This window comes from Chrysoperla carnea, chromosome 5 (assembly GCF_905475395.1).
Source record: "Chrysoperla carnea chromosome 5, inChrCarn1.1, whole genome shotgun sequence".
Taxonomy (NCBI): Eukaryota; Metazoa; Arthropoda; class Insecta; order Neuroptera; family Chrysopidae; genus Chrysoperla; species Chrysoperla carnea.
In genome coordinates, this window is record NC_058341.1 from 43602321 (window position 1) to 43629912 (window position 27592).

Here is a 27592-nt window from a genome sequence, read left to right on the forward strand (position 1 = left end):
TGCTTAAAAACTTCCATGCGCGTGCCCTTTTGTAGCCTTGCACCTGTAGCCACGTACCTACTTTGGCTTATGAATAATCTGCCTCTGGTATCGAGTACTTTCTTTTCGACTCTTTTTAAAAAGCTTTCTCTATGATTGTTTTTATACTCAATACTTTTTAAGAATCTAATGTATTAATGTAATGGAATTTTTCCAATCATTTTCACACACTTTCTGCTAACGGAATCATTTGAAGTTTTTAGTCAAACTGTCGATTTTGTGAGCAATAAGACGGATCGCGATTTTTTGCATTAAATGAATCTAATTTTGTTGTTTTGGAGCAGCTGAACTCGAATATCACAACGAAAAAGACCCTCGAGATACCTGGGGCCGTAGCGGAAGTATACATCTCGTCTCTAGGAGTTTTACAAAAATATGTAACATACTTCGTTGAAACTCGTTACGCGGAGGTTTTTGGAGCCACTGAACATGGATATCACTACGGATATGCCCCCGAGGTACCTGATTCCCAGGCCAGGCGAAATATGTTACATAATCTCGTAAAAATCCAAGGCGTGAGATGTATACTGCTCGCCCTGAGCACCAACGACCATTTTCGTAGTGATATTCGTGTTCAGCGATCCCCAAAACCAATAGAGAAATTTTTGTTTTTTTAATGCAAATTAACGCAAAAGTTCAGGAGATTCTCACAGAGATTTTATTGTAGTGTGGAAGGAGTTAATTTTAAGTTAACAGTCTGTACCAAGTGAATATGGAGTTTTTCCATTTCTTATTTTTCACGTCACTTTTTATTTTTCGAAAATATGCAAGAAGGTAGTGCACCATTGGCTCTACGAGTCTTATCCGCATATTAAATATCGACGATATGCTCACTCAAACGAATCAAAATAAAGAACCATTAATTTTCAATATTAAGTCAAATACATCTGTAGGAAAAAAGTATCAAAATTATGAAATTTCGTTACTTTTCACTATCCAGATCAATATTATTTAGATCTTAGAAGCTGCCAATGACTAGCATTTTCAGAGTACACGCGCTTTTTCCTTAATAGACCACACGCACGCTTATAAGCTATAGCTGGTTCTTTTTCCACAGTTACTGAATTCTAAATGGCACATAATGATTTCCTTATATATAAGGATATACGATAATAAAAATTTTATTACAATTTTATAGAATCAATAAAATTAGTACCGTGATTCATACAGTTATAATGAAATGGCAAGTCATATATTATTATGTTATCAACTCTGGTATTCAATTAACTATATCAGTTATAGGCCAACTAATTTTTGTTTTTTAATTTATAACCGCTACAGGTTTTAATCATAAAACTATCAATTTTAATCAATATTTTCTTTTACAAACAGTATTAGATTAAAAATTAAAGTTATTTTTGAAATTATAGTAGCATAAAATAAATATAGCTTAGTTCATGTCTCATGGGGGCATAAAGACACATTGGGGCTCACCTTTCAGCTTTTGGATGCTCTCTCTCTGCATTTTTTTTACGCATGTAACAATATGACTCTTATTCATTCCGTTTATCTAACCGGTGGAATTTTTATACCATGTGTATATGAAATATGTCAAATTTTACTAAGTTAAGATCCTAGTTTGTAAAAATTTTTGGTATAGATATTCATAAAATCACCTAAAAAATCCATTTCCAGTTGCCTGGCTGTCTATTTGCCGCTTGTGAACACGATAGAGGAAAAGTGATATCAAACTGGCATTTTTATAGCTTACTCAGGATGTAAAAACTGAGGTTGAGTTCATAAATGAGTAATATAGGTCAAGGTCTTGGGTCCGTAGGACTCACCTTGTAAACCGTTAGAGATAGAATAAAAGTTTGAATGTAAAAAATGTTCCTTATAAAATAAAAATTAACAAATTTTGAATCCTCTTTGACTAAACTGGTGGCAGGATACAATGGAAACTTAAAGTGGATTCCGGGCCACAAAAATATTCCAGCGAATTGTAAAACTTTCAAGGGCAATGCTCCTTGACTACTGCAGAAGCTAACGCAGTGAGCAAATGGAAAAACGATAACCAATTCTATTTTTGGGTCACATTCGGATCAGCCATTCTTCAAATAAAGGAATCACTTAAGGTGTTTCGATACCAAAACGAAAAGGTTACCAAAAAACTGAAATTTTTGTGTCAAAGAGTAACATAGTAGTCGAAATACGTATTTATAAAATACAAAAAACTAAATAATAAAAAATAAATCTAGGAAATTTGGGCAAAAATCGAAATTTATTTCGAAATATCCTAGAGTTCTCATTTATTATCTTATTTTCTTCGATAATATTTATACCCTTGTATAGGTCTTTTGTGAAAAATTAATATCGATTCTCTGTACGATTTATGAGAAATGTGCCTTTTTTGGTAAAAAAAATTGGTTTTGATGGTTAATTAACTATCTCATAAACCGTTCAGAGAATCGATATGAATTTTTCACAAAAGACGTATAAACAGATGATTGATTATTGATAATAAAATTTCAAATTTTGTTGATCATTTTCATTTTTTCGCAATCGAAATACCTTAAACGAGAAATAACAAGTGAAAACAAACAATTGACTGAGTTAATTGCTGAAATACCATGTGTTGATTTCTTTATCACATAACACATACAAACATGTGACACATACATAACTGATAATCAAGTATAGCACATATTATAAAATTTCCGCCTAATTGGCGCCCTCACGGGTAAACAGTGATGTTTACGAAAAAATGTTTCAAACAAAAGTTGTTTAATTTTTGATAAGATTTAATATTTAACATTTTTTACATTTAAACTTTTGTTCTATCTCTAACGGTTTACAAGATGGGTCCTACGGACCCAAGACCCAATTGACCTATGATGCTCATTTACGAACTTGACCTCACTTTTTACGTCCTGAGTAAGCTGTAAAAATTTCAGCTCGATATCTTTTTTCGTTTTTGAGTTATCGTGTCCACAGACGGACGGACGGACAACCGGAAATGGACTAATTAGGTGATTTTATGAACACCTATGATTTTTTCCTAGCATCATTATTTTTAAGCGTTACAAACTTGGGACTAAACTTAATATACTTTTCATATATACATGGTATAAAAACATGAAATCTCAATGATCAAGAGTTGTCGCAGCCACTCATTGATCTCTATATCTAACTTGCTATCTAAGGTTTTCTCAGTATCTTCTAGAAACGTTATATTCAACTTTTACTATACATCAGAATCTCTTACAAATTCATAATTGACTTCACTTTCAAGTATCTTCCTTCACTTTTCTTTTATACAAAGAATCGAAGAGTCCTCCGTCATATCAATTTCCTCTTACGAACAAAAATTGAGTACAAAACAATTGCTGACTGTGTATAAAAAAACCACTACAAAATATAGAATAGCATAACATTTTTTTTCTAATTAATTTAAAAAGAACGAATCGATGATAATAATAAATTCGATGTTAACCATGGTAAACACTTTAGTTATTCGAAAGGTGATGCGCAGACCATCCATATATGACCAACAGTGTAATGTTCTTCGTACAAAATAATATAACGATCATTCATGATTAGAATTTTAACGGTGTTAGTACGAATATTATAGAAAAGTTGTTTTTATTTAGATATCGATCAGTTTGAGTATACTTTATCATTCGACGGAGTTCTGGGTCTGAATGTTTTTGTAAGTTTCTATATTCAATTTTATCGTTACAAAGTTCAATTATTATACTAATACGCATTTCGACTACAATTAGTCATCATCACAGTCATGTGGGAATCGAATCCACAACCTTTACCAAACCAATATAGGGAGGTGAGGCACAGTGGAACACGCGGGCGCAATGGAATAATTGTAATATGCGTACCTTATTCAAAGAAATTTTCAGAACAAAATACACAGAATTATTAAATTAACCAGATTTAATAATTTTGCGTAATTTTTTTTTTAATTTTTTGGAATAAGGTACAAATATTAAGGTTGTTCCGTTATAACCGGTGTTACACTGTGTCCCTCAACTCTCTCTCCATTCTTTACTTATTCGAAGAAATAACTACCTGTCGCTAATGTAGCTAATAAATGACTGTTTCGATTTTAGGCAATTTGTTCTCATAGCTATTTCGTAGTCGAAATACGTATTTTAAAAAATATTTATTAATTATTCAAGCCAAGAACAATTTAGAGCATCAAATAAATTTGACCCATTTTCTATGTTCTTTTCAAATTCTGGTTTATTTTTTATTTGCTTGAAATGATTTTTGAGGTATTGGGAGGCTACATTATTAACTCCTCCACTCCTCCAAAACACTCCAAAAGGGGCAAAAGTGGTTCGTTTGCTAGTGGGGAGAAGGAGGAGTAAATGTCTGCCAGTCATGTGCACTTACTGTGTTTTACAGCAGTTTTCGGGACTTCTTCCACGTTTGATTCCAAATTACCGCCACACTGCCAGTCTGCGGTGTCTGCCACTATTCTTCCATAAAAGTGCGTGTTGTATGAAGAAAATCATACTTGAGTTTATCCGGTTAAAATCTACTTTTTACGGTTTACTTCAATACCACCCACCTCAGAATCCGCCAAAAAGTTTAGCCTGCCACTATTTTTCCCGGTTTATAAAAAATGGATGCTTTGACTTACTATTGCTTCCAGATGGTTAGGTTCACTTTTTACCCCAGATTTCTACACCTTCCTGTATCTCAAAAATGGCCGTTCTTCCATATACCTATAACCTACGAGAGAAAATGCTCCACATCGACTCAAGAACTTATTTACTACGCAGCAGAAAGTTAGGGATCATGGATATTTATGTGCTATATCTTAGAACATAACTACTAAATTACTACAAAACCTTACCGTTTTGTCATTAGTTGATTATAACTATACAGCGATAAACACTAAAATAAAACTTTTGATCAATGAGTTTTCTCAAATGTATATTAATTTTTAACTAAAAACACTCGAGTTTATTGATTGTACGAAATTCAAATAATTAATTGTATTTTGTTTTGTTTGTTTTAGAGTATGCGATCACACAACGGGCTCAACAATCCCAACAAATGGCACACATACAAGTCGACATCATCGCGTAGAAGAAAATACAAATGTATCAAATAATCGTGCAACAAATACAGGACGACCTCCTGGTAGTGGGAGCGGCGGTGGTGGAGGAGGTGGCACAAGTAATAGAAATAATAATAACAATAATAATAATAATAATAATGAAGATCACCAACGAAGTCCAATTGGACATTGGAAACATAGACTTTCTTCCATGTTAGCTAGTCTGGGATGCACATTGGGCATTTTTAATATATCTAGATTTGCAATACTTAGTATACATTTTGGAGCTAATTTTATTGTACAATTTATGGTGCTATCTGTTGTATTTGGTATACCATTGTTTACACTTCATACATGCTTAGGTAAGTTAGAAACTATATTTTTATTTCGCAAGACTTTCATACTTCAAATGCTATCAAGGGTTGTATGGCCATGAAAGGATTGGCAAGATATTTAACCACTGCTAAGATCTTCAGAAATACTTAACTCAAGATCATGCATCCACAAGATTAATAACTATTTTAGATGTTTAGGGACAAGTCTTAACGAAGTAAATGCTGCTTTTTAAATTATCGTTGGATGCTTCGTCACCGATCGAGCACGGCTTTTCCGAAGCACCTATTTTTACATTTTCGCAAAGTACGTTGTATTATTTTGCAACGAAAGTTCTTTTACAAAAAGATACCATTAAAAGCTAAAATTTGATAACAGATTTCCAGCGACTCATAAAAGTCAAAAAAATTTAGAGGGAAAAACGCGATTTTCTCATTTTTTTCGTTTTTTACCTCTAGAATTCTACATTTTTTGTTTTTAATCAAAATTAGTTTTTTTTACAAAAAACTGTACAAATTCGAAATAAGTTTTTTTAATTATAATCAAATAAGCATTACTAAGAGTGTGACAAATGCATGACCCTCCCGGGGTGCCTAGATGGCTAAGTGCCACCCTGATGATGTGTTCACATTCAACCCACAATTATATTCATTTTGTAAACGTCCTTACTTTTAATGTTTCTAGGTCAACAATTAAATGCTGGAGTGATTGACATGTGGCGTATCTCACCAATATTCCAAGGTGTTGGAATAGCACTTCTAGTCGCACAAGCTCTTATTGGAATGTATAGTATTATTGGTGTATCGTGGCTATTTGTATTCTTTCGCGATTCGTTTATAACCAAAATGGATAATTATAAATGGGCAGAACCATTCGATATATATCGTTATGGTAAGTAAAATTAACATCCAAGTATGCATAATTTATCTTAATCTAAGGTAGGGAAACCAGTTTAGGTAAAATTAACTTTGAAACGCCATAAATTTTTTTTTAAATCGCTATGAGTAAAATAATTACTCATTCTTTGGCAACTTTACAAACATATCATATTTGCGTGGCTCTAGAACTGAAAAAAAAACACTAAATTAAAAAACTCTAGATGGGCTAAAAATATGAGAGTGTCTTCATGCATCTTAAATGCGGACACACTGTATGAACACTATAAATAGATTAACTGGATTATGTATTATTTGTTTACATTACTTGTAAATTAATATATTTGTTATTACCAAAGAAGTATAACTTCTCACGTGCATACATAAGTACACATACCTTTTTGTATACTGAATCGACCCGATGCATTTTTTTTAAAAGCTTCATTTGTAAGAACTTGCGAGTAGTTTTGAATTTATTCTTTTTTTTTTCTTTCAGATCAAAAAAATGAAAACGGCACATACAAAATTACGGAAACTGTTCCCGATTATTTTAATGGCCAAGTATTACAACGATATAGTTTAGCTGGCTTTGATAGCGATTCGTTTGGTAATAATGTAAAATTTCAAGTATGTTTCAATCTAGCTGTTGTTTGGATTATCATTTTTGTATCGTTAAGCAAAGGTCTAAAGTCGTATGGAAAAGTGGTGTTTCTATTCACGTTGGTACCATTATTTTGTACATTTATTCTCTGTGCAAAATTATTAGGTTTAACACCAACAAATTCACGGCATGGTGTTTTTTCTCAAACTTCATGGCCTGAATTTTTTCTAAATACAAAGGTAAAATCAATTGTTTTATTATAAATTATCTCGTATTTTCATTACTTTGATTTGATTTCAGTGTTGGGTAGCAGCATTTCAGGAAGCGTTTCTAACTTGGGGTTTATTTGGAGCTGCAGCAATGCAAATTGCATCACATAATAAACATAAGCATCTGTTACAACGTGATACAGGACTGGTAGTTGTAATTACCTGTACTGTGTTACTTCTAGCAGCATTTTTAGCAAATACGTGTGTTGAAGTATTACAATTTTATGGGTACAACTATTTACCAGGATCTTTTGGTAAGTATTTATAAGTCAAATTTTATTATTGAAAGTCGTTGATTTTGGTGCATTCAAATTAAGTAGCCTTTGCTTATTTGGATTATTTTCCCACTTTGGTTATTTTCCCACAAGAACATAAACAGTTAGAATACATAATATTTTACATTTGTACTTATATGTTATATTATGGTCATTCTTTTGAACATCAGCTAGTTGAGCGAGTTAAAGCATTAGTATGTTTTTGTTATTTTAGTGATTACTTAGTTCGAATTCACAAGACTCTGAATTTAACTAAGATCAACTTGCTGAAGAAGTCTCAATAAAGAGACGAAACTTACAACAGGATCAACTGTCCAACTACTGTCCTATTCCTAGACCAACTTCCCTGTGATTCAATTTGTTAATCTAATTTTATTTTCGCATAAATGAGGAAACTATGATTTTTTAAATAAATTTTAAAAAAATAGTCGTAAATAACTCTGACCCCCGATACTACTATACTATCTTAAGATCACGAGAAATATCAATCTTATGTAAAATTTACGTAAAACTCTTTCTTTTTTTTAGAAACAACTAAGTCATATATTTTTATGCGCAATGTTCGACAACCGCTACCTCCTAGTTTAGCAACAACTCCTGTCCGATATATGATGCATTCATCGTTAATATTAGGTGAACGTGTGATACGTCCTGGCATTGATCGAGGCTCTGAAAGTGGATATCAACCATTACGATTTGCTACTGAATTAATACCTGCTACGTTCACAATTATTGGACCGGATCAACTATCACCATTTTGGGCTGTCCTATTCTACTTTATTATGATACTATTTGGGATTTCACAACAATTGGCAATCTGGCATTGTGTTATTACAGGCATTATAGCAATTAAGGCTAAAGTTTTAAAATCATGGCAAATGTCTATTACGTTTTTCAGCTGTGTAACAGCATTTTTAATTGGAATTATGATGACAACAGAGGTAAGTTGAAGTTTGAGTTGACACGAGTTTTTTAAAGTTATACATATTTTGGTATATTATACAAACGCTTGCAATACCTAATTAATGCTAAGTTTGGTTTTCGAAATATCGAAAGCTAAATAATTAAACAAAATTAAATAAAAAATTAAATTGTTTGTTCTATTTGCAGTATGGAATCTACGCGGTTTATTTCTTTGATTATTGCGTCGGTGGTACTTGGTGGTTATCCGTGTTATATATGGTATTTGTAAGTGCTGTGTTTATGGTACGCGGGCGTCCTTACAGTGGTGATTCAGTTGTAACAGCATTATTTACACCTGGAAGTCATGCTTGTCTTGTACAATGGGCTGCTCCACTTTTATCATTTATTTGGAATGTAGTTCTTCCTGTAGCATTAGTTGTAAGTATTATTTCAATTTCGAAGATAATTGAAGATATAAAATCTTGAGGCACGTAATTTTCCAAAAGTTAAAATCGGTCTTTATGTTGGGGTTCTTGAGATATAAGTTTCACAATGCTCAAATTTAAAATTATTAATTTGACGCAACAAAATTGTTAGCCCATTATGATAACTATTTTCATTCTTAAATTATATTTTTCTAGGTGTATTGTATATCTACATTTCGAAATGGTAATTTTCGTGAATTATACACATGGCATCATGCACCGGCATACGATTATTGGGCATTATGGGCGAGACAATTAGGCAGTCTTTTACAATTATTACCAATATTAACTGTTCCGATTGCCGCATTTGTACAAAGTTATAGATATCTAAATAAAGGACCACCAGATATCTTAGATGTAAGTGTACTTAAATTTGGTTTTTTTCTAATTCATTACTAACATTTTCTATTTTACGTATCGTATTAAAGGAAGAGGAATTGGAACGTGAAAATTATGTAAGAGATAAAAAATAGTATTTCAGTGATTTATCTTCGTCTTTTTCGTTGCGCTTTTATTGTTTTAGTTTTCAATTTTATATACGCACAATTTTTTATTTAATTTTATAAATCCTTAAATTCCAAAGGTTACTAAGAACCTTTGTACTGGAAAAATTCAAGAGATCAAATCAGTCTTTCCAAATGTATACAAAATTGTAAAATATCCCCTTCAGGACCCACAACAGGGCGATGTACATATTCATTTATCTTATTTTGATTTTTTGATTTTATAGTTTTAACAGCATAAAACTACTGAAGAGGATTGCCAAAGCAACCGCAACCGGTTTGGCTAATTAGCAATAATATTTTTTTAAATTTATCATGGAACTTGCAATCAAAAAAATCATTTCCTTTTAACAATATCACTTTCTGACAAAAGGGCTGACAGCCGCTTCAGATTTTTGTCAATTTTATAAATAATATTTGTTAATTAGAGATGCACTATTAATCTGTGTAATTTAATTCAATAATTTAGAATTAGTAGATCAGCCGTGATTTTTTACAATTCTGTTAATTTCCAGAAAAACTTTTGAAACTTTCAACAATAGAATTCACAGTCAATACGAAATTTTATGGCTATCACTGCATGCATGTTTGTTCGATTTCCATCACTCGTATCCAAAATTTTCTAATAATTTTCAAATTACAATATTAATATATTTATATTATTCTTTTTAGCGAATTCAATTATTATATCGACCACCGTTGGATAGTGAACATATGGAAGATTTATCATCCTACACACATTCTAGGGGGGCACAGACCAATACAACAAATTCGGCCACCGCTACAGATCCAGCATTCGAAGATCCACCACCAAAATATACACCTCCGCCATCATACACAACGGCAACGGGTGCAAGAATAGCAAAATTATTACGTCAAAGTATACGTCGTAGTGTACGACGACTTGCTAACGTATTAGGCGAAAGCAGTGAATCACGTGATCAACAACAGCAACAAAACAATCAACAACAATTATCAAACATTCAACAACAATTAGAACCTCCACCTCCGGATTATGCAGCTGTTTTGGTTGAAATGAATCAATCACCACATGTAGCCATCAGTATATCAGATACCACAGAATTACCCCTGCCACCCACAGTACGAAATGTTTATAATAGTGAAACAAATCGTAGTTCAACAATTGATCGTAGAACTCACAATCATAATTCATCGTCAACATTAACGGCTGCCGAAGTCGCAAGTATATTACGTAGTAGTATTAGACGTAGTACAATACGTGCAGCAAATACGTTGCGTCGTAGTGTTGTGTCTGAAGAAAGTACAAGTGGTTCGTTAAGTGTTGTGTGTTTAGTCGATGGTGCTGAACCAATTGGACAAGATTCATTAACAATGGATCAAATACAAAAAGACAATATAAAAAATGAAAATTTGTCTTCTGTGATATAGTTTTTAAATATTCAATCAAATATGTTTTATTATTTTAACAAAAAAACTTACTTAACTATGTGTACACCAAATCATTTTACTTATAAACCTATTCCTCTTGTTCAAATCGTGTTAATTAACCCCTACGCCCCTGTCTGTAGTAGATAAGCATACAAAACCATGTATTTTTAATTATCTCGTCGTTTTACGAAATAATTTTGAATAACTTCACTTATTAAGGGACAAAAAAGTATCAACCAATTGTGGAATTAGGTTCGATGCCGTCTTAGATTGTCGCCCTAGGCCTGGAATCTTATCCTAAATTCGCCTCTGATTGTACCAATTATAAAAATAGACTGTTATGTAATTAATTCATACTTTAAGTAGTTAAATTAATTATTTATTAACCGAGATATTATTAAAAAAAGATTCTCATTTGAAGCAATGCAGTAAAAATAAATACTTAGAACGGCGGGGCAATTAAAAACACATCACTCTGTATTTTTATAATTTAATTTTTTTGGCTTGGGTGTTAGGCGCTATTACTAAATAACACGTTTTGAACAAAGGAACTAGTAAATTGAACCTGAATTAATCACAACAATTTTATTTTATTAATATAAAAGACGCATGCTTTGGGATTGTTTAGTAAAAATGAAGCATACACTTCATTACTCACCAAAATCAATCAATAGACATACTTGGCTATAACTTTTTTACTTTATGAGCATTTATTATTAGTAGATAAAACTTTGAAAGATATTTTTGTAAATGGAGAATGCAAAGACTTTTATTAGTCTCTTTCATTTTCTTAACTGAAATAGAAAACGAAAAACAAAGATTGCCCCACTGCAATGGAGTCGAATACAAAAAAAAAGCCATTGAAGCTATTTCTGTCTTTCATTCTCTACTCACTTTCGAAAACGAAAAATATATCTTCCTGAATAATTAATTGGAAGGAAGCCTGAATAGTTCATATCAATTTATGAAAAAATGGCGCTACACTAGCTTATTTTTTAAATGTGTACTACCCATAAGTATAAAACCAACTTTAAAAAAGTGCACTTGTGACTTGTGTTTATGGATACAAACCTTTTTAAAAATGTCAGTCGGTGATAACTATTCTTTAATTAGCCATCACCGAAACCAAATAATTGCCGAAACTGTCTGGAATTATTAATAATTGTATATCCGGATTTAATGATAATATGACAATGTAATATGTAGTTAGTTAAAAATTTTTATTAGTATTATTTAAAAAATATAATGCTTTAATTAGCCTTTTTCCTCAGAAGATTAAAAAAAGATCCGCTCGATGGCAGGATATGAAAATATAGGAAATGAAAATTTTTGTATCTCCCTAGTTCTGCCATGTAGCGAATCTTATTTTAGGGAAAAGGCTAGTTAAAGCATTATATTTTTTAAATAATACTAATAAAAATTTATAACTAACTACCTAATACAAATTATAAACATTATCATATTATCATTAAATCCGGATATACAATTATTAATAATTTCAGACAGTTTCGATAGTGGCTAACTAAAGTTATCACCGACTGACATTTTCAAGGTATGTACCCATAACCACAAGTCACAAGTGCACTTTTTGAAAGTTGGTTTTATACTTGTGGGTAGTACACATTTAAAAAAAAAGCTAGTGTAGCGCCACTTTTTCATAAATTGATCATGAACCATTCAGGCTTCCGTATGCGATGACTATTATCGTCTTTACTATTATTGTTGGATAATTAATTTATTAATTGTCTTGAGAGATAAAAACCAAAAAAAAGACAGATTAATTTATTCCCCCTATTAAATTTTGTAATTTATTTAGTCGTCACAATTTCATGGCTGGATTAATTGCTTAGGAGCTCCAGGGAAAGGAAAAAAGAGAAAAAACATACAGATTTACGAAGACTAAAAAAACGGCGCTAATTTTCTCATTCCGATGATAATTGCATTGCCTATGAGTCTCCGGATGATTAATTCGACCCTGTTCGTATATGATTAATCCGGTGTAACATACATTCTTAGTTTCAAAGAAATCAACAATTAAAAAAGTAAATTGTTATTGACTTCGGAGTTATTTCAATTTTTATTTTTTACCAAGATTGATATCAATCTTGTTAAAAATTTATATAAATTCGTTCTAGGATTTACATCTACATCTAGGTATCGGAAAATACGTATCAGCCACTAAATTTACTACTAAAATAAAAAGCGAATTTTTTCCTACCAACCAATTAGCTTCCAATAACTTAATAAGTATTATTCTGAAAATAGAAATTTAATATAACAGTTCCTCTGGAGGAGAGAATGACTTATCTTTCTTTGATCACTTTACTTGTTTCACTTCTTTTCACACTTTTATAGGACATAGATTAATAACTAAGGTCATGCAAAATAAAAATCAAGTTGGAAGCTTAAATCGGCATCGAAAACATTCCTACAAGTTCGTAATCTAACAAAGTCTTTGTCAGGGATTTTACAGGGACAGAACTTTAAACTTAACATTTTTATTTATATTTAAAAGAGTATTTTAATGCAATGTTGAACAACGCATGCGTGTTATCGAAGTTTTATTATAATGAGTGTTCATGTTCGAGCTATTTACCATACTACATTGTTTTTATTTGTTCATACCGTCAATATGTCGAACATAATTTATGCGGTCGAGTAATTGAAAAATCGAATTTTCCGGACACGCATTTCCCAGAAAAGCTATAGGCTACATTTGGCTGTCTATATATCACACAAATTAACATAAAATACTCTTTAAAATAAATAAAAAATTATTACATTTTAGCTGTTCTGTCTCATCTGAGCTATTTAATTTAAGTTGAAAGTTATACCATTCTTAACGAATAACCCTTTGCAAACACCAACAGACCAGAAGTCGTATCAGAAGGTAGCTTTTATAAATAAAATATTTTAATATTGGTGTAAATATAGTTAAAGTGTATTATTATAAATAATTTTAAATATATGTATATTGTAATAATTGTATTCATCAAAAATAACGAACGCTTAGTTAGTCATTCTGTACTTTATCGTTATGGAATAAAGTATCAGAACTTATTTTAAACTATTTATTATTAAGTTTATTACATACGATTATAAGTTTAATAAATTTTTATTGAAAAACAACAATTAATTGTTTTTTATTTATTTTATTATTATTATTTTTTTTTTTTATTTCTCCTATATAATAAAAGTAAAGATGTTTTCTGTGGAACTAACAGAAAATTGCATGAATCTTTAAAAAACCAAAGTTATCATCATGCTCCAATCATCCTGATTCAAAGAAGGCAAGGCATGAGTATTCAACCCCTAAAATTTTCCATATCAGTGGTCTCCCATACCAAAAAGTAAGTAATAACACTATTTTAAGTAAGTAACAAGCAAACAACAGTTCCTAGAAATAATGCATAATACAGTCGAATAAATAACTGGTAGATAAAATGAAATGAAATGAAAGAAGTTCGAATCAAACGTTAATCTTGGGACACCCTTATTTATTATTATTATTATATAAAAGTGATCGAATTTTACTTATTTTGTATAAAAACTTTAATAAGAAAAGAAGAATCTCTGTTAATTTGTTTTATGAAAATGTACAATATGATTTTTCATGAAAGCTTATAACAATATTTTTTTTGTTATAAATAAATAAAAATCGTTATATATTTTAAATTTTCTATCCTATTTTTTCTTTCAGAGCAAATATCACTTAATTAATTATTTATAGTAAAGGTAAGTATTAAATTAATTATATGGTTATAAATAAAACGGATGGTTGTGTGGGTATAGCACATGGCAATGGAACCAAGGTACGCTGGTTCGTATCTTGTTTTGGCTAACATTTTTACTTTTAAATTAAATATGAATTTTTTCTGATTTTATAAATTTTCCATTCCTTTTATAGTTTAAATTACCTATATCATCCGCCCCTTGCTATAAATAACGTCAGTTAAACATAGGTCATAAATCACTATTGTGTCAGGGGGTGGGAATTTAAATAATCAAAAATATATCTCACTTTTTAAAATAATGTTCTCCTGTTACAAAATATTAAAAATATGTACAAAAGCTTAGCTCCTCATGTGCGAAATTTCGATTGACCAATTATACCATCTGAAAGGTCATAAAAGGTCAGTTGGTCTCATTAATTGGTCAGCACCAGAAAATTGTTTATTAAAGATTGAAAAAACTCCACCTATGCGCGATCGGGAAGCATTCGCTGATAATTGGTCAGCTAATATAAATAATATTGGTCAGTTTAATTTTATTTATATTCAAAAAATAATAATAATTTCGAAAAAATTTTCAATTTTTTCAACATTTGTACTAGGAGAACATAAGTGGGAATTAGTAGTTCCTGATAAGGAGAAAGGTGAGTAAGTGTTTTCACCCCGAAAGTCTAAAATTTTATTTTGGCAGAAAGTTATTGGTCTGCCCACTAGAGGTCACACTCACCAAACACGGGTGTGCAGACCACTAACTTTCTGACTTACGAGGTGACAACAATTACCTTGCTATCAGGTACTACTTATTCCGTCCGTCCTTGATGTTCTCCTAGTAGAAATGTGAAAAAAATTGAAGTTTTTGAACGAAAAAAAACTAATTTTTTCATCATTTACTAGGCAAACATGCTGCGGTGGAAATTTGAAAAAAATGAAAATAAAAATCAGATTTTGCTTAAAAGATTTAATGAACTTTTTTTTAACATATGTCCTCACCTAGTTTCGAACCAAGGGACTATTTATTCGAAGTCAGATACGCTAACCATTATACCATTAGGGCTCTGTTATTCGTATTAATAAATAATTATATTCATATTTTCGACTTTCTTAAATTATAACAAAAAGTAAAACTCATTTTCGGAAAATTTTGAGTAGTATTATTACAAAAAAAAATGGCAAACGAAGTTTGAAATACTTACCTATCGTGAAGTTCGAAATACTCACCTATTTTTAACTGAAATAATATTGTATAGCTACAAAGAGATGGGGAAAAATAAAATAAAAACAGGGTTTGAGTTTTCAACTTTATTTAAATGAAATCAAAATACATAAAAACTATTTACGAATTACTTGCACATAATTCCATATAATATAAAACTTACCTATAAATGAATGTAATTGTATTTCTTATTAATTTCTCTTCTCTTTGATCCGAGGGAAATAAACTCTTATGCCGAAGAGAAGATAGTCAGGTCAAAATAATATTTGGTATCCTATAGTAATAATTTTTGTTATATTTCTTTTTAAAGTTGAAATTGTTCAATAAATCAGGCGGATAGCGGCTAGTATTAAAATTAAATACTAACATAATATAGTAATATGGTTAGTCTATAAATGAATGCATTTAATAAAATAAATGTAAAAAAAAAGATTGTCAGGTGTGGGGTTCGAACCCACGCTCCCGTTTGGGAACCAGAGCTTAAATCTGGCGCCTTAGACCGCTCGGCCAACCTGACTGATGTTAATATATTAAATATAATCGAATAATATTTAAAATAAATTTATTGATTTTTAAAAATTTGTTTTATCTTCTCTCATAGACATTATAAGAACAATCTTTAAATATTTTTAAACTTTTTAGAAGAAGGATCACCAAAAAAACTATAAAAACTTAAAGAATTGTTTACCTATAGATGCAATTGATGTATGTATCGAACTCACCTTTTGTTATTTTGTTAAGGATCAGTTATAAAGTCCAAAATAGAATAACTAAAATATAATAGCTCTTTTCTTCTAGTAAATGTAAAGAGGAAATATTGAAACTACAAAAAATACGGTCACATCATTTATTTAAATATTAGAAAAAAAAGTTACAATATGTTTCTGTTATATCTTATTTAATTATTTATTTCAAGTACAGACAAAATTATACAATTTATAATAGTTTACATATTTACAATAATTTAAAAACATTTTCCTAAAATTATATCGATACATGATTAAAATTATAAAGAAAATGTGCCATGTATGTTTTAGTAAACTTGAAAACCGTACATTGGCGAAAATGAAAGTGTTTACAATCGATCCATACTGTAAAAGTAATGTGTAAATATTATTAGTAATTAAAATTACTGCGATCAAAAATTATCAGAAAATACGTTTCTTCGTCTTTTAAAAAAAAAGTATCTACATATTAAATAAAAATAAGCTGCAATTCTATTCTTAAAAATACCGTAAAAGAACCTAATCGCTGTTCAAACCTAAATTCACTTATAATCGTAAATTATACTGAAATCTCAAGGCCATGTAATTTTTTGTCTCCCTTTTTTATTTGGAATTTCAGGTTTATCATTTTCAGCCGATATACTTCGTTTTAAACTTAACTTACTAACATCATCAGACATTTTTAATATTTTCTTTTGTTTATCATAATCGTTTGAATTACTATTCGATGCCGCATTTACTTTAATTTTTCGGCATGGTGGTAACGATGCACACACTTTTTTTTCATGGTTCGTTTCTTGTGTAGGTTTCTTAACACCATTTTGCCGTGAACACCTTTGTTCCAATGGCATGACTATACGATTATATATATTTAATAATTCAGAACGATTTAATTGTTCAATATTATCGATTTTAATGCATCTCTAAAAAAAATTAAATAAAACTATAAATTAGTAAAGAGGTTATAGTAAAATTATTAATATTATTTTAATTATACCGATATTAGGATTTCAATAATTTCTTCTCTTGACATTAAATCAGGATGTAATAATTTATGAACGTTTTCTGCCATTTTTCCATTTTTGAGTAAAATGGATTAAAAATTTTTAACCATGCATTTTTGATTTATTTTGATTTTCAAATCATTTCGCTCGTTGTCTATGTTTGTCTGTTGTCATAATCATAGATATATAATAAAGAAATAGATGGCTGCACCGCCAATACTATATATTAAACCAAATATTTAAAAAAATTTTAATGAAAAATACTTTTTAAGGGACTTATTCTACTAAAAAGTAAAAAATAATTTTTTCAATGAGTCACTCATACACTACTATTTGTAAAACCTTGAGGCGCTCAATATCAAAAATTCGATTCATTCTTGATATCGAGCGCCTCAAAGTTTTAAAAATAATCGTGTCTGAGTGACTCATAGGAAAAATTATTTTATACTTTTTAGTACACGAAATGATAGCTTGTTCCTTAAGAAATATTTTAATTAATTAATTTAATTTAAGACTAAAAGTGGTAGAAAATAGAAGCTGTCTATGGCAAGTCAAATTTATGCATGGCTATGATTGACTTGTTTATTTATATTTTGATAATGAGTGAAATAAAAAAAAAATTAACTTTTGACACGTTCGTACTATTATTTCTGTTGAAATTTGACTTGTCATAGACAGCTTCTATTTTCTACCACCAGACAGCGCTAGAATCAGTTCCCATGGTGAATAGCATGTTATATATATACATATCAAATATGGTGGAAGCGATGGGAAAATCAGGACGCCACTTACCTTACCATGCATTGTCATCAAAAACTATGCATTCATGCAAAATTTCAGCTCAATCGGATTGTCGTAAAACGCTTACGAAAATTTTCGAAAATCAAATCAAATGGCGGCTGAAAGGCCGCTATAATTGTGTTGATTTTGTAAACTTTTCTAATTTATTAAAAATAATCCCAACACTGACATTCAACATTTTCTATACAAAGTATTTTAACAATTAATTCAGTCAAATGTTTGTTGTCATTTTATTTTCAATTGTTTCTCAGTAAAAAAAATTTATGTCAAAAATTGCAAGTTTTTACTAAAGTTATTTTTTGGGATTAAATTTTTATAGTGTCCAAAATGAGTAAAATGAACACTGAAGACAATCGAAGTGCCGGTTCGGTCCCTAATACTAAAATTAAACCTAGATATCAAATTGAGTTTGGAAAAAATCTGACAAAAGTATCATTTTCAACAGCTGATAAAGCAACACGGAGAGTTATTGCACCATTTGTTAAAGTATTTACATATTAGTACTCAATATACTACTTTAAATTATAGTAATTTTTTACGAATGCTACTATAATTTGCGAGCTAAACACAAAAGAAATGGCTTTAATAAAGCTAGTTATGATCTTCGGAAAAATCAGTTACGTATACCTAAAACATTTCCCGTCTCCTCGAAAGTTTAATTATATTGTGCCCGATTTTTTCTTTAACCGAATTTTTATCCAAGTAGCATTTGTAAAATTTTCCAATATTTTACAATATAAACTATTCGTTTGTATGATGCAGGTGATTAAAAAGGGGCAAAAATTTAAAACGGTCGAAGAAGATAAACATTTTACTTTTTACTTAGGAAGAAAACCGAGTGTATTAATGCAACGAATGTATGATTATTTAAACGACAGTGTGGAATTAACTTCTTTACTCCACGAATCTATTGATGTTCTAAAAAATGTTACCAATGCAACGGGTAATTATTTCACATTGCCTATCTTTCTCAATAAAACAATTAACCATGCCAAATTTTCTTTGCGAGAGCAAAAGTACTATATATGTATGTAACGTGAAAATAAATTTTCTTTTATACTTTAAAGTCTTGTTTACAATAGGACAATGATTTAGTTAAATAGTATAAGTAACTTAGAAATTCACGATAGATGAGGCTTAAAATTCACTCATTCCCAATTCTTTTATTCCACACGCGACCTTTGAAGAACCATTTTTAATGACCATTTATGCGTATGATTACTAGGTGTTATCTTATACATGGTTGATGCAAACTCCGGCGAAATGATTCAAACTTGTAGACATCAATCTGGTGAACGAGAAAGAGCTAAGTGGAACATTTATAAGAGTAAAACTGTTGCTGCATATGTTGCTTTAAATAAAGAATATGTAATGGTGGACGATGTTTGGGAGGATCTTCGTTTTACTGAGGGTGCTGGTTGGAAAGGTTGAGTGCTAATTTAAAAGCAATTTTTTTTAAATTACATTGGCTCTAAGATAACTTTATAGACCCCAAAAATTATAATATTTTTTATAAACAAATATTTATTGAAGGTCCCACAGTAAAATCAGTATTATGTGTTCCGGTTGTAACACCAGAAAATGTATGCCTGGCAGTTATTGAATTATATAAAGATGCATCAATGCCACCATTTGTAAAAAATGATTTGAAAATTGTTGTGGTAACAGTTGGATGGATGGGCGCGGCTATTGATCAGAATTCACTGCGTTTATCTCTTAAAAAACAACAAAAACTCAATGAATATTTATTGAATTTAACCAAATGCTTTTTTAACGATACTGCATTAGAAAATGAACTTTTATCGGAAATAGCGGTTTGTATTTCAATGATTACATAAATGATATGTTCATTACAGACTGAGAGTGATATTTGGTAATTTTTTTTATTTCTCTCACGCAAACGTAGTTATTAAAGGGCATAGTATGAATATTCTTGATATACAGGCTCAAGCTGGTTCAAGTTAGTGAACAGCAACTGTATCAAATGGTAGCTAATCGTAACGCTAAAATAATGACAATCTCGCGGCTATAAGTGTATTGAGAAATTGTCAATTTTTTAACCGTTATCTACCAACCTGGACTACCCTGTAAATGTTGCAGTCAAAAGTGTTAACCAAACAAACCAACCCAATAAATTACTAATTTTCGATTTCGACGTTTATATCAAACTTATATGAACAAAACTCGACTATCAAAAACCAACAAACTCAACAAATTCAACCTAACAAAGCTCGACACAGCCGAATTCGATCGCGTTAATTAATATATAAGCGTTAATCAAATCTTAGCGTTAGTTGCATTTTAACAAGCGTGTTAGTTAAATTTAAGTTAAGAGTGATGATCGAAGAATTCATTTTGAGTCAAGCTTTTTAAACTAAAATTAACCCATTGGCGTGAAAAGAACAGAAAAGTTATATTATGTTATTTTTCTTAACAACTAGAAAGTGGCTAAAAATACACTAGAAGCAGAACGAAGTACATTTTACATCCTTAACAGAGAGAATGGAGATATTACTGCGGATGTTTATGAAGATGGGATTCAACTTACCGAGAAAAACCCTAAACTTTTAATGTATAAAAAGAAACAAACAGTGAGGTTAATTTTGTTTTATGTTAATGGCCTCTAATTTTCTGTAAATCAAAGTAGTTTTACGTGATCATCATTTATATTTGTCTTTGCCTGTTGTCAGATTCCTTGTCTCATTTGGTCTCACTTTAGGGAATTCTGTACCAAAAAAAAGCTAACCCCCGGTTTTTTCGAAACTTTGATTTAGCCCTAAACCCGGATTCTATTAGGCGGGTGGAGTTCACAAGTTCCCTATTAACATAAATCAAAAATTGATATGGTAATTTTTTAAATAAAGTAAACTATTTTACTCTAAAGTTTATAGTTTTTTCATCATTACAGTTTGGCAAAGGATACAAGTATTGCTGGAATAGTTGCAAAAACTGGTAAAACACTAAATATTTTAGATGCGTATAATGATCCAAAATTTCCAAAGGAATATCAATCAGAATCAGCGAATATAAACCGATCAGTATTATGTATGCCAATTGTGGGTGTTACAGAAGCTTTAGGTGTGATACAAGTATCAAATAAAATCGGTGCAGCTAAATTCACTGAATCCGATGAAATTTTATTAAATACTTTTGCAACTTATTCTTCATTGGTTTTATATTATTCTCAATTACACCGTAAAATGTTTTCAAAGGTTTATATATTAATTTTTATCTATGCACCCTAGATAACACATTTTTTTTGGTCCCATTACCAGATATTTGCATATTCGTTGGCTATGGTCATATTTTGGTCGAAATGACGTCAAGTGACGTCACCAAACTGTCCTCAAATCATGACACTATTTTGTCCAAATTATGACCATAGCTAAAAAATTATAAAAATTCATTATCAACGCCCAAAAAAATAATAAAAATCAATGGTCTCCCAGAGACAAGTAACATATTGTATAGGTTCGGATCTTCCGGAAAAACGGCCATAATATGGCCATAGCTAAAGAAGGCTAAAAATTAGACCGGAAGTTAAAATTCGTTACCAACGCCCAAAAAAATAAATAAATAAATAAAAGAAATTAATGGTCTCCCCGAGTCGACAAAATATATAAATGAATGGTCTCCTTGAAATAATATGACACCATATGGGCTTATTGAAGGCGTCTTTTTTACCTTAAAACTATTTCAGACAAAATATAGATAAGAAACTGCAATTATCGTTCGATATCAAATTTCATATTGATGAAAGACATATTCACATTCTACGATGATAAGTTTTGGCTCCCTTTTACCATTCCCTTATTAAAGACTGAATTTTCTCAATTAAAATCATATCATTTTCAAAAAGCGATTGAATTATGTTTTCAACGATTTAATTGTAAAAGTTATATGACCAGTTAGTGACCAAAAATACAGTGAATTATCTTCTTCCAGGAAAAAACTAACGTAATTCTAAGTAATATGATACAGTATCATTTGCGACCATGTGATTTACATATCCAAAAATTCAAATCGAAAACGATCACAGAAAAAGATTTACCACCTCAATTTCTTTCGTAAGTAAAATATTACGTTATACATACTTATTTACATTGGCTGCACACGTTTCGGATATGGTTTCTTAAGATCTCCTCCTAACAGAATTATTTATTCCAAATATGTATCCACCGGAAATAAAACCATGTACATATTTTGTTTCCTTTTTGTTTCTAAATTAAAGCAACCACTTTTTCAAGCTGCAATAAACACGAACAGGTGAAAAACTTCTATAAATCAAAAACCATTTTAGAAAATAATAGAATTTCTAATAAAAATAAAGTATATCCTGTAAAAAATAAGTGTTTCCCGTTATGGTTGTCTCGGCCTTACGTACAGCTTTTTTGCCATTAATAATGCCAACGCAGTTATGATGTCCAACCAGTCATATTACACGTTTTCGAATTATTCGATTCTTAAATTGCGATATTTCACGAAATTAATACGATATTCTGTACAAAAATCATACACCTATGTAATGTATTTTGCCTAAATTACATACACATTACATTTGCACACACATGGGATATTGTTTTTGAAGCGAAATCGAGTTGGTGTCGTGAAATATCGCAGCTTAGAAGTCGAAAACGTTCCCTTATTTTTCAATCAGCCAATAGAAACTGTTAGTCAGAATCACATAGACTAATTTATAAATAATTATCCCTACGAAAAATCATCAAATTTGGAACTTCAATAACTTATGTGAAAACTTGTATTTTCTAGTTTTGGAATCTATTGCTCAAAAATTTTTATCATCCCTTGTCGCTTTGTACTGAGGGTTGAAATGGTGAGAAATATTATCCCTAAATTTTATATGAAGTTTATAACGTACAAAAATTGTTAACCTACTCAGACCATATAGACAGATTTTTTTTTTTCAATGAGCTATAATAAGCTTCCGTACGAGCTTTTTGAACCAAGATATTCGCTTCCAAGCAAAATTGATACTTCTGGATTTAAAGTACTGTGTATCTGCTGAAATAATAATTACTTTGAAAACTTAAACTGCTTTCGTTTAAGCACTTGCATTTCGTTTTGTAAAAAGTTTTTATCGCTTTCATTATTTTTCTGCTCCCTTTTTTTTATGGTCACAACTCCCAAAATTACAAGTTTTCATATGAATTATTGAGGTTCCAGCTGTTTAAAATTTTGATAAAATTTAGTTTTTAAAAATTTTCCTTTAATATTTTTGATGAGCATGTATGTAGTAAAAACTTGCACAATTTACTTTTAGGTATGACTATTATATAACTCCCGAATATGAAGATGTAATGCCACAACTTGTTTTATACATGATACAACAAAGTGTTGGTTACCCGTATATAAATGTTGACAATATGATTGAAGTGATATTAACGATACAAAAATCATATTTGAACACTAATCCCTATCATAATTTTACCCATGCTTTTCACGCTTGTCATTGCATGCATTTAATATTATGTGAAAATGCTGATGTGTTTACATTAATAGAGGTAATGAACTTATTTTAGTATTACTTACGTTCGACACGACGCCTCCGGGACCAACACTAGGTCATTTTTTTATTCACCTCAGAGTGACCCAGTGTCCGGTTCTCAGATCAGCCTGGCTGTTTTATTTACTCTAAGGTTAGTTCCGTGAAGCATACATAAACAATCCTCGAACGGTTTCGGCTTCAAACAAACATTTTTTTAATTGTAGCGTGAAGCATTAATTATTGCGGCATTAAGTCACGATGTTGATCATCAAGGCTGGACAAATAACTTTTTAAGGTTTATAAATAGTCCTATTGCTGAATTGTATGAAGATTCTTCATTAGAATACCATCATTATGACGTGACGATTGAAATCCTTGGTGTAAGTAGAAAAAAGACCCAGCACCATTATTTTTTTTGAAATTTTGTTATGTATTGCTGTTAATCTACCAAACAAAAGTCTTCATAGACCAAAGTACTAGTGACTATAGTTACTTCAGTTTCCTCTTCAGTTACTTCATACTTACTTCAGTTTATTCTTCCGAGTTTTTGATATTTCTGTTCTTAAACTATTTAACAAAAGAGGTCATGTGATCAAAGGCAGATATATACACTTTCTCTTCTTTTTGGTAAAGTTCAGGTAATCCAATTTTTATTCTCATTCTTCTTTTAAAAATGAACATGTAATAAAATAATAGGGCAAGTAAAAGAAAGGTGGATGCATGCAGTTATAGCTGACTATGTTAGGCAAATATTGATTCCTTGCAGTATTATAATATTAATATTGCAGGTCTTAATTTAGCAGGTTGAGAGCTGTAACATAAAGTTTCAAATTTTTAACTTAAAACAACTTTTTTTAAAGAATGGAAGGTGTACATCTCTGAAATTCGAATTTCAAGGCTTTGTCACTCAAAAATTACCATATTTATGACTTTAAATTCTACAACAGGCGTGGAGAATGTTTATATATTAATGTGCCATTTTTCCAAAAGAAATATTTAATGAGGCCATGGACTGACGTATGACAATTTTGTCAATGAAATTGACTGTTATGTTATGCATGAACAGATTATACGTTATTGACAATTGTATACCATAATGTAACTACAAAAACAAACAAGCGTTGGATCATAATATAATACTTCATAGAGAACTTAGTGATCGGTGACTTGTCCAAAATATTGTGTCGCGTGCCATTGGTTCAGAATACCTGCTCTAGAAGATCTTTGCTTGCCAGATACTTTTCTATAATGTGCAAATTTTAACTTAAAGTCTACGTAACTCAAAAATTATAATCGCTATGAATTAAACTTTTTTTAGGCAAGTTAAAGATGTAACATAACAAAGTTTCAGAAAAATTAACTTAAACAACACTTTTCTATAAGATTACATTACAACAAAATTATATTACAGAAAGCTAAGTGTTTTACAAATATAGATTCCAGTGAATTCATACAGTTATGTAAAGAAATTAAGCAAGCCATATTAGCAACAGATTTAGCAAATTATTTTCGTCAACGACATATACTTTTGAGTATTGTTACTGGAAATGAATTCGATTGGCAAAATTTACAGCATAAAAATATGTTAAAACAATTAATGATGACTGCATGTGATTTATGTGGGCAATGTAAGCCGTATCCTATTGCTAAAAAGGTTACTGATGATTTGTACAGAGAATTTTATCGGCAGGTATGAAATTACGAAAATGAACACTAATTTATCTTGAATGATAAATAATAATCAATCGTAATTCATTCTAAATATTAAAATATTATTTTGAAATATTTTAGGGTGATATTGAAAAAGAATTGGGAATAATTCCATTATCAATGATGGATAGAGACAAAGCATTTTTAATCCCAGAAGACCAATCAAAATTTTTATCTGTTGTAGTCATTCCATGTGTTGAATTATTAGCTGCAATTTTACCGACTACGTCGAATTTAGTTGAAAAATGCCAGTAAGTGCAAAATATTATTGATTACAGACAGCAACACTTGATTTTAAGTAAAGTATAAAATTTCATTTTTAATTATTACGCTTACGTAACAGAGGAGGGTGGGTTTAAAATTAAATAGAACGTTCAAAACTTTTATGTAGGTTAACTTGGTGTCAAGAAAATATCTTTCGAGGTTGTCAAATTACCAACCCATATCCCCCCCCCCTCTTTATTATGCCGAAATATCGTGTTTTCATGGGCAATACATATAATTAAATTGAGTTAGAAGGTTAAAAATTTGAATATGAATTAATTCGAGACAATTAAAAGTGCTTTTTGGGTGTGCCTACTCCCAAGTTCTTTTATGTAGATATTTTATGTTTTCAAAAACATGAAAAGACAAGAACTGAGATAGTAATGGGGCTTCGTTGATCACGAATTTTATATTTTATATTAAGCACGCAAATTACCGCACTTTGTGCACCTATCCATTTTGAGAATATTATTATCTATTGTTTTATTTTTTCACAGTGAAATGCTTGAAAATTGGCAAGATGTAATAGAAACTCGCGACAAACAAGTCTGGGTACCTGAAGAATCTCACAGCAGTAACAAACAATCTACAGAATGAATTTTTTTTTTAAATGTTTATTTTACGTGAATAATTTACAAATATCAAATATTTTCATTTATTGTAATAATTACAATAATCACTTTTGATAACATTGAAATTTTTTTATTAATTAAAGCAAAAAACAATTTTGTGTTTAAATACTTTGAAATTTTGGATTTACGGAGAATAAAGAAAACAGTGATGAAATAATTATTTGGAGAAAATGTGCAACAAGTTTTTTTTTTCATATTTTGTGGAAATAAAAAGAACTATTCTAACTTAATTTATGGCTAGACATATTTATAAAACCCATATTTATAACTTCTTTTTTTAAATGGACAATACAAAATGCGAATAATCAAATGTGGGTACACTGACAGAGGGGAAAACATTTGAGCTAAAAAAATATAGAGAAAGTTAATCAATATCTAGCTTATTAAGAAATAAAACTTGGTTCTAAGTAGATAAATTTGAGTACGTACATAAGTTTTATACAAAATAAACAAAATAAAGATTCGAATTTAATATTTTCATCAATTTTTCTAACTAAATAATTAATAACAATAGTTTTTTTTTTAATTTTTTTCTTGTTTAGGAAATAAAACACATTATACAGAATTTGCTTCCAATAATTTTATAAAACATTTTTAATATTTACAAATAAATTTGGATTAGAATGGGTTAGAAATCAATCGATTGATAACAAAATTATTGAAAGTAAATTTATATAAGAATGTATTTTTAATTCATTATTTTATAAATATTAAACATAGTTTAAGCAAGGATGTTTCTCATTTAGAAATGCAAACCGAAAAACACACATAATTTATGTGTTACAGTGTGTCCCATGACTCAGCAGCAAACCAAATATAAGCTAGTTGAAAATATTATTAGCTGCAGCTGCATCATCCATACGAGACGATCCAGATACTCTTCAGAGAGCTATGTCTTCAATTATTATACGAGCAATAATGTGTTGAGAGGCATAACGGAGGGACATTTTTAACAAAACTTTTATTAGTTTTGTTTACTCAAAAAGTCTTTACTTTATTGGTTAAATTTAATAGTACACAAAACTCCTTAACTATTGGATTTTGGACAAAAGTATATGAGGTACTTTCGACTAAAAATTATCAAAAGAATACGCTCTTAAATTTTGGCCATCGAATCACGGGACATTCTGTATGTACCCCCTAATAAGATCTCAAAATTATAAATTCGATAATTTTGTATTTTGCTCGTAACGGAAGCTTTTACCCAAGAAGGCCGAATAATTCAAAACGGCGTTGTTCGATCTGTATGTCTAAATGGTAAAACATCCAAAATAATCTCCCAACGTCTAT

At 30.2% G+C, this 27592-nt stretch overlaps 3 protein-coding genes and 1 non-coding gene across 5 annotated transcripts in view; 2 read left to right on the top strand and 2 right to left on the bottom strand.

The window, feature by feature from the left end:
- LOC123299906 (sodium-dependent transporter bedraggled) overlaps positions 1-13694 on the top strand; it is a 47185-nt gene extending 33491 nt beyond the window's left edge. Inside the window, exons 3-11 of one of the 2 annotated variants that reach the window (XM_044882316.1) lie at positions 5021-5424; positions 6080-6286; positions 6767-7110; positions 7172-7394; positions 7944-8356; positions 8526-8756; positions 8960-9160; positions 9232-9258; positions 9979-13694. In XM_044882316.1, the coding sequence (XP_044738251.1) occupies positions 5021-5424; positions 6080-6286; positions 6767-7110; positions 7172-7394; positions 7944-8356; positions 8526-8756; positions 8960-9160; positions 9232-9258; positions 9979-10716 (2788 nt within the window). In that variant the 3' untranslated portion in view covers positions 10717-13694. The remainder of the gene's footprint in view (positions 1-5020; positions 5425-6079; positions 6287-6766; positions 7111-7171; positions 7395-7943; positions 8357-8525; positions 8757-8959; positions 9161-9231; positions 9259-9978) is intronic. The other variant, XM_044882318.1, reaches the window with a different exon arrangement.
- Positions 13695-16093: 2399 nt separating this feature from the next.
- Positions 16094-16177, bottom strand: Trnal-uaa. Its single transcript has one exon. It is a non-coding gene; the product is annotated as a tRNA-Leu (tRNA).
- Positions 16178-16858: 681 nt separating this feature from the next.
- LOC123300860 lies at positions 16859-17536 on the bottom strand. The gene is made up of 2 exons (XM_044883513.1): positions 17383-17536; positions 16859-17308 (listed from the first exon to the last, which is right to left on the bottom strand). Exons 1-2 carry the CDS (start codon positions 17455-17457, stop codon positions 16958-16960), a joined length of 426 nt encoding a protein of 141 aa, XP_044739448.1. The 5' UTR covers positions 17458-17536; the 3' UTR covers positions 16859-16957.
- Positions 17537-18508: 972 nt separating this feature from the next.
- Positions 18509-26267, top strand: LOC123301182 (cAMP and cAMP-inhibited cGMP 3',5'-cyclic phosphodiesterase 10A-like). Its single transcript, XM_044883916.1, has 12 exons — positions 18509-18676; positions 18953-19133; positions 19416-19616; positions 19724-20004; positions 20632-20786; positions 21099-21402; positions 22136-22257; positions 23472-23712; positions 23921-24076; positions 25108-25386; positions 25488-25657; positions 26168-26267. The coding sequence occupies exons 1-12, from the start codon at positions 18518-18520 to the stop codon at positions 26265-26267; spliced, it is 2349 nt and encodes a 782-aa protein (XP_044739851.1). The 5' UTR covers positions 18509-18517.
- The last annotated feature ends 1325 nt before the right edge of the window (positions 26268-27592 follow it).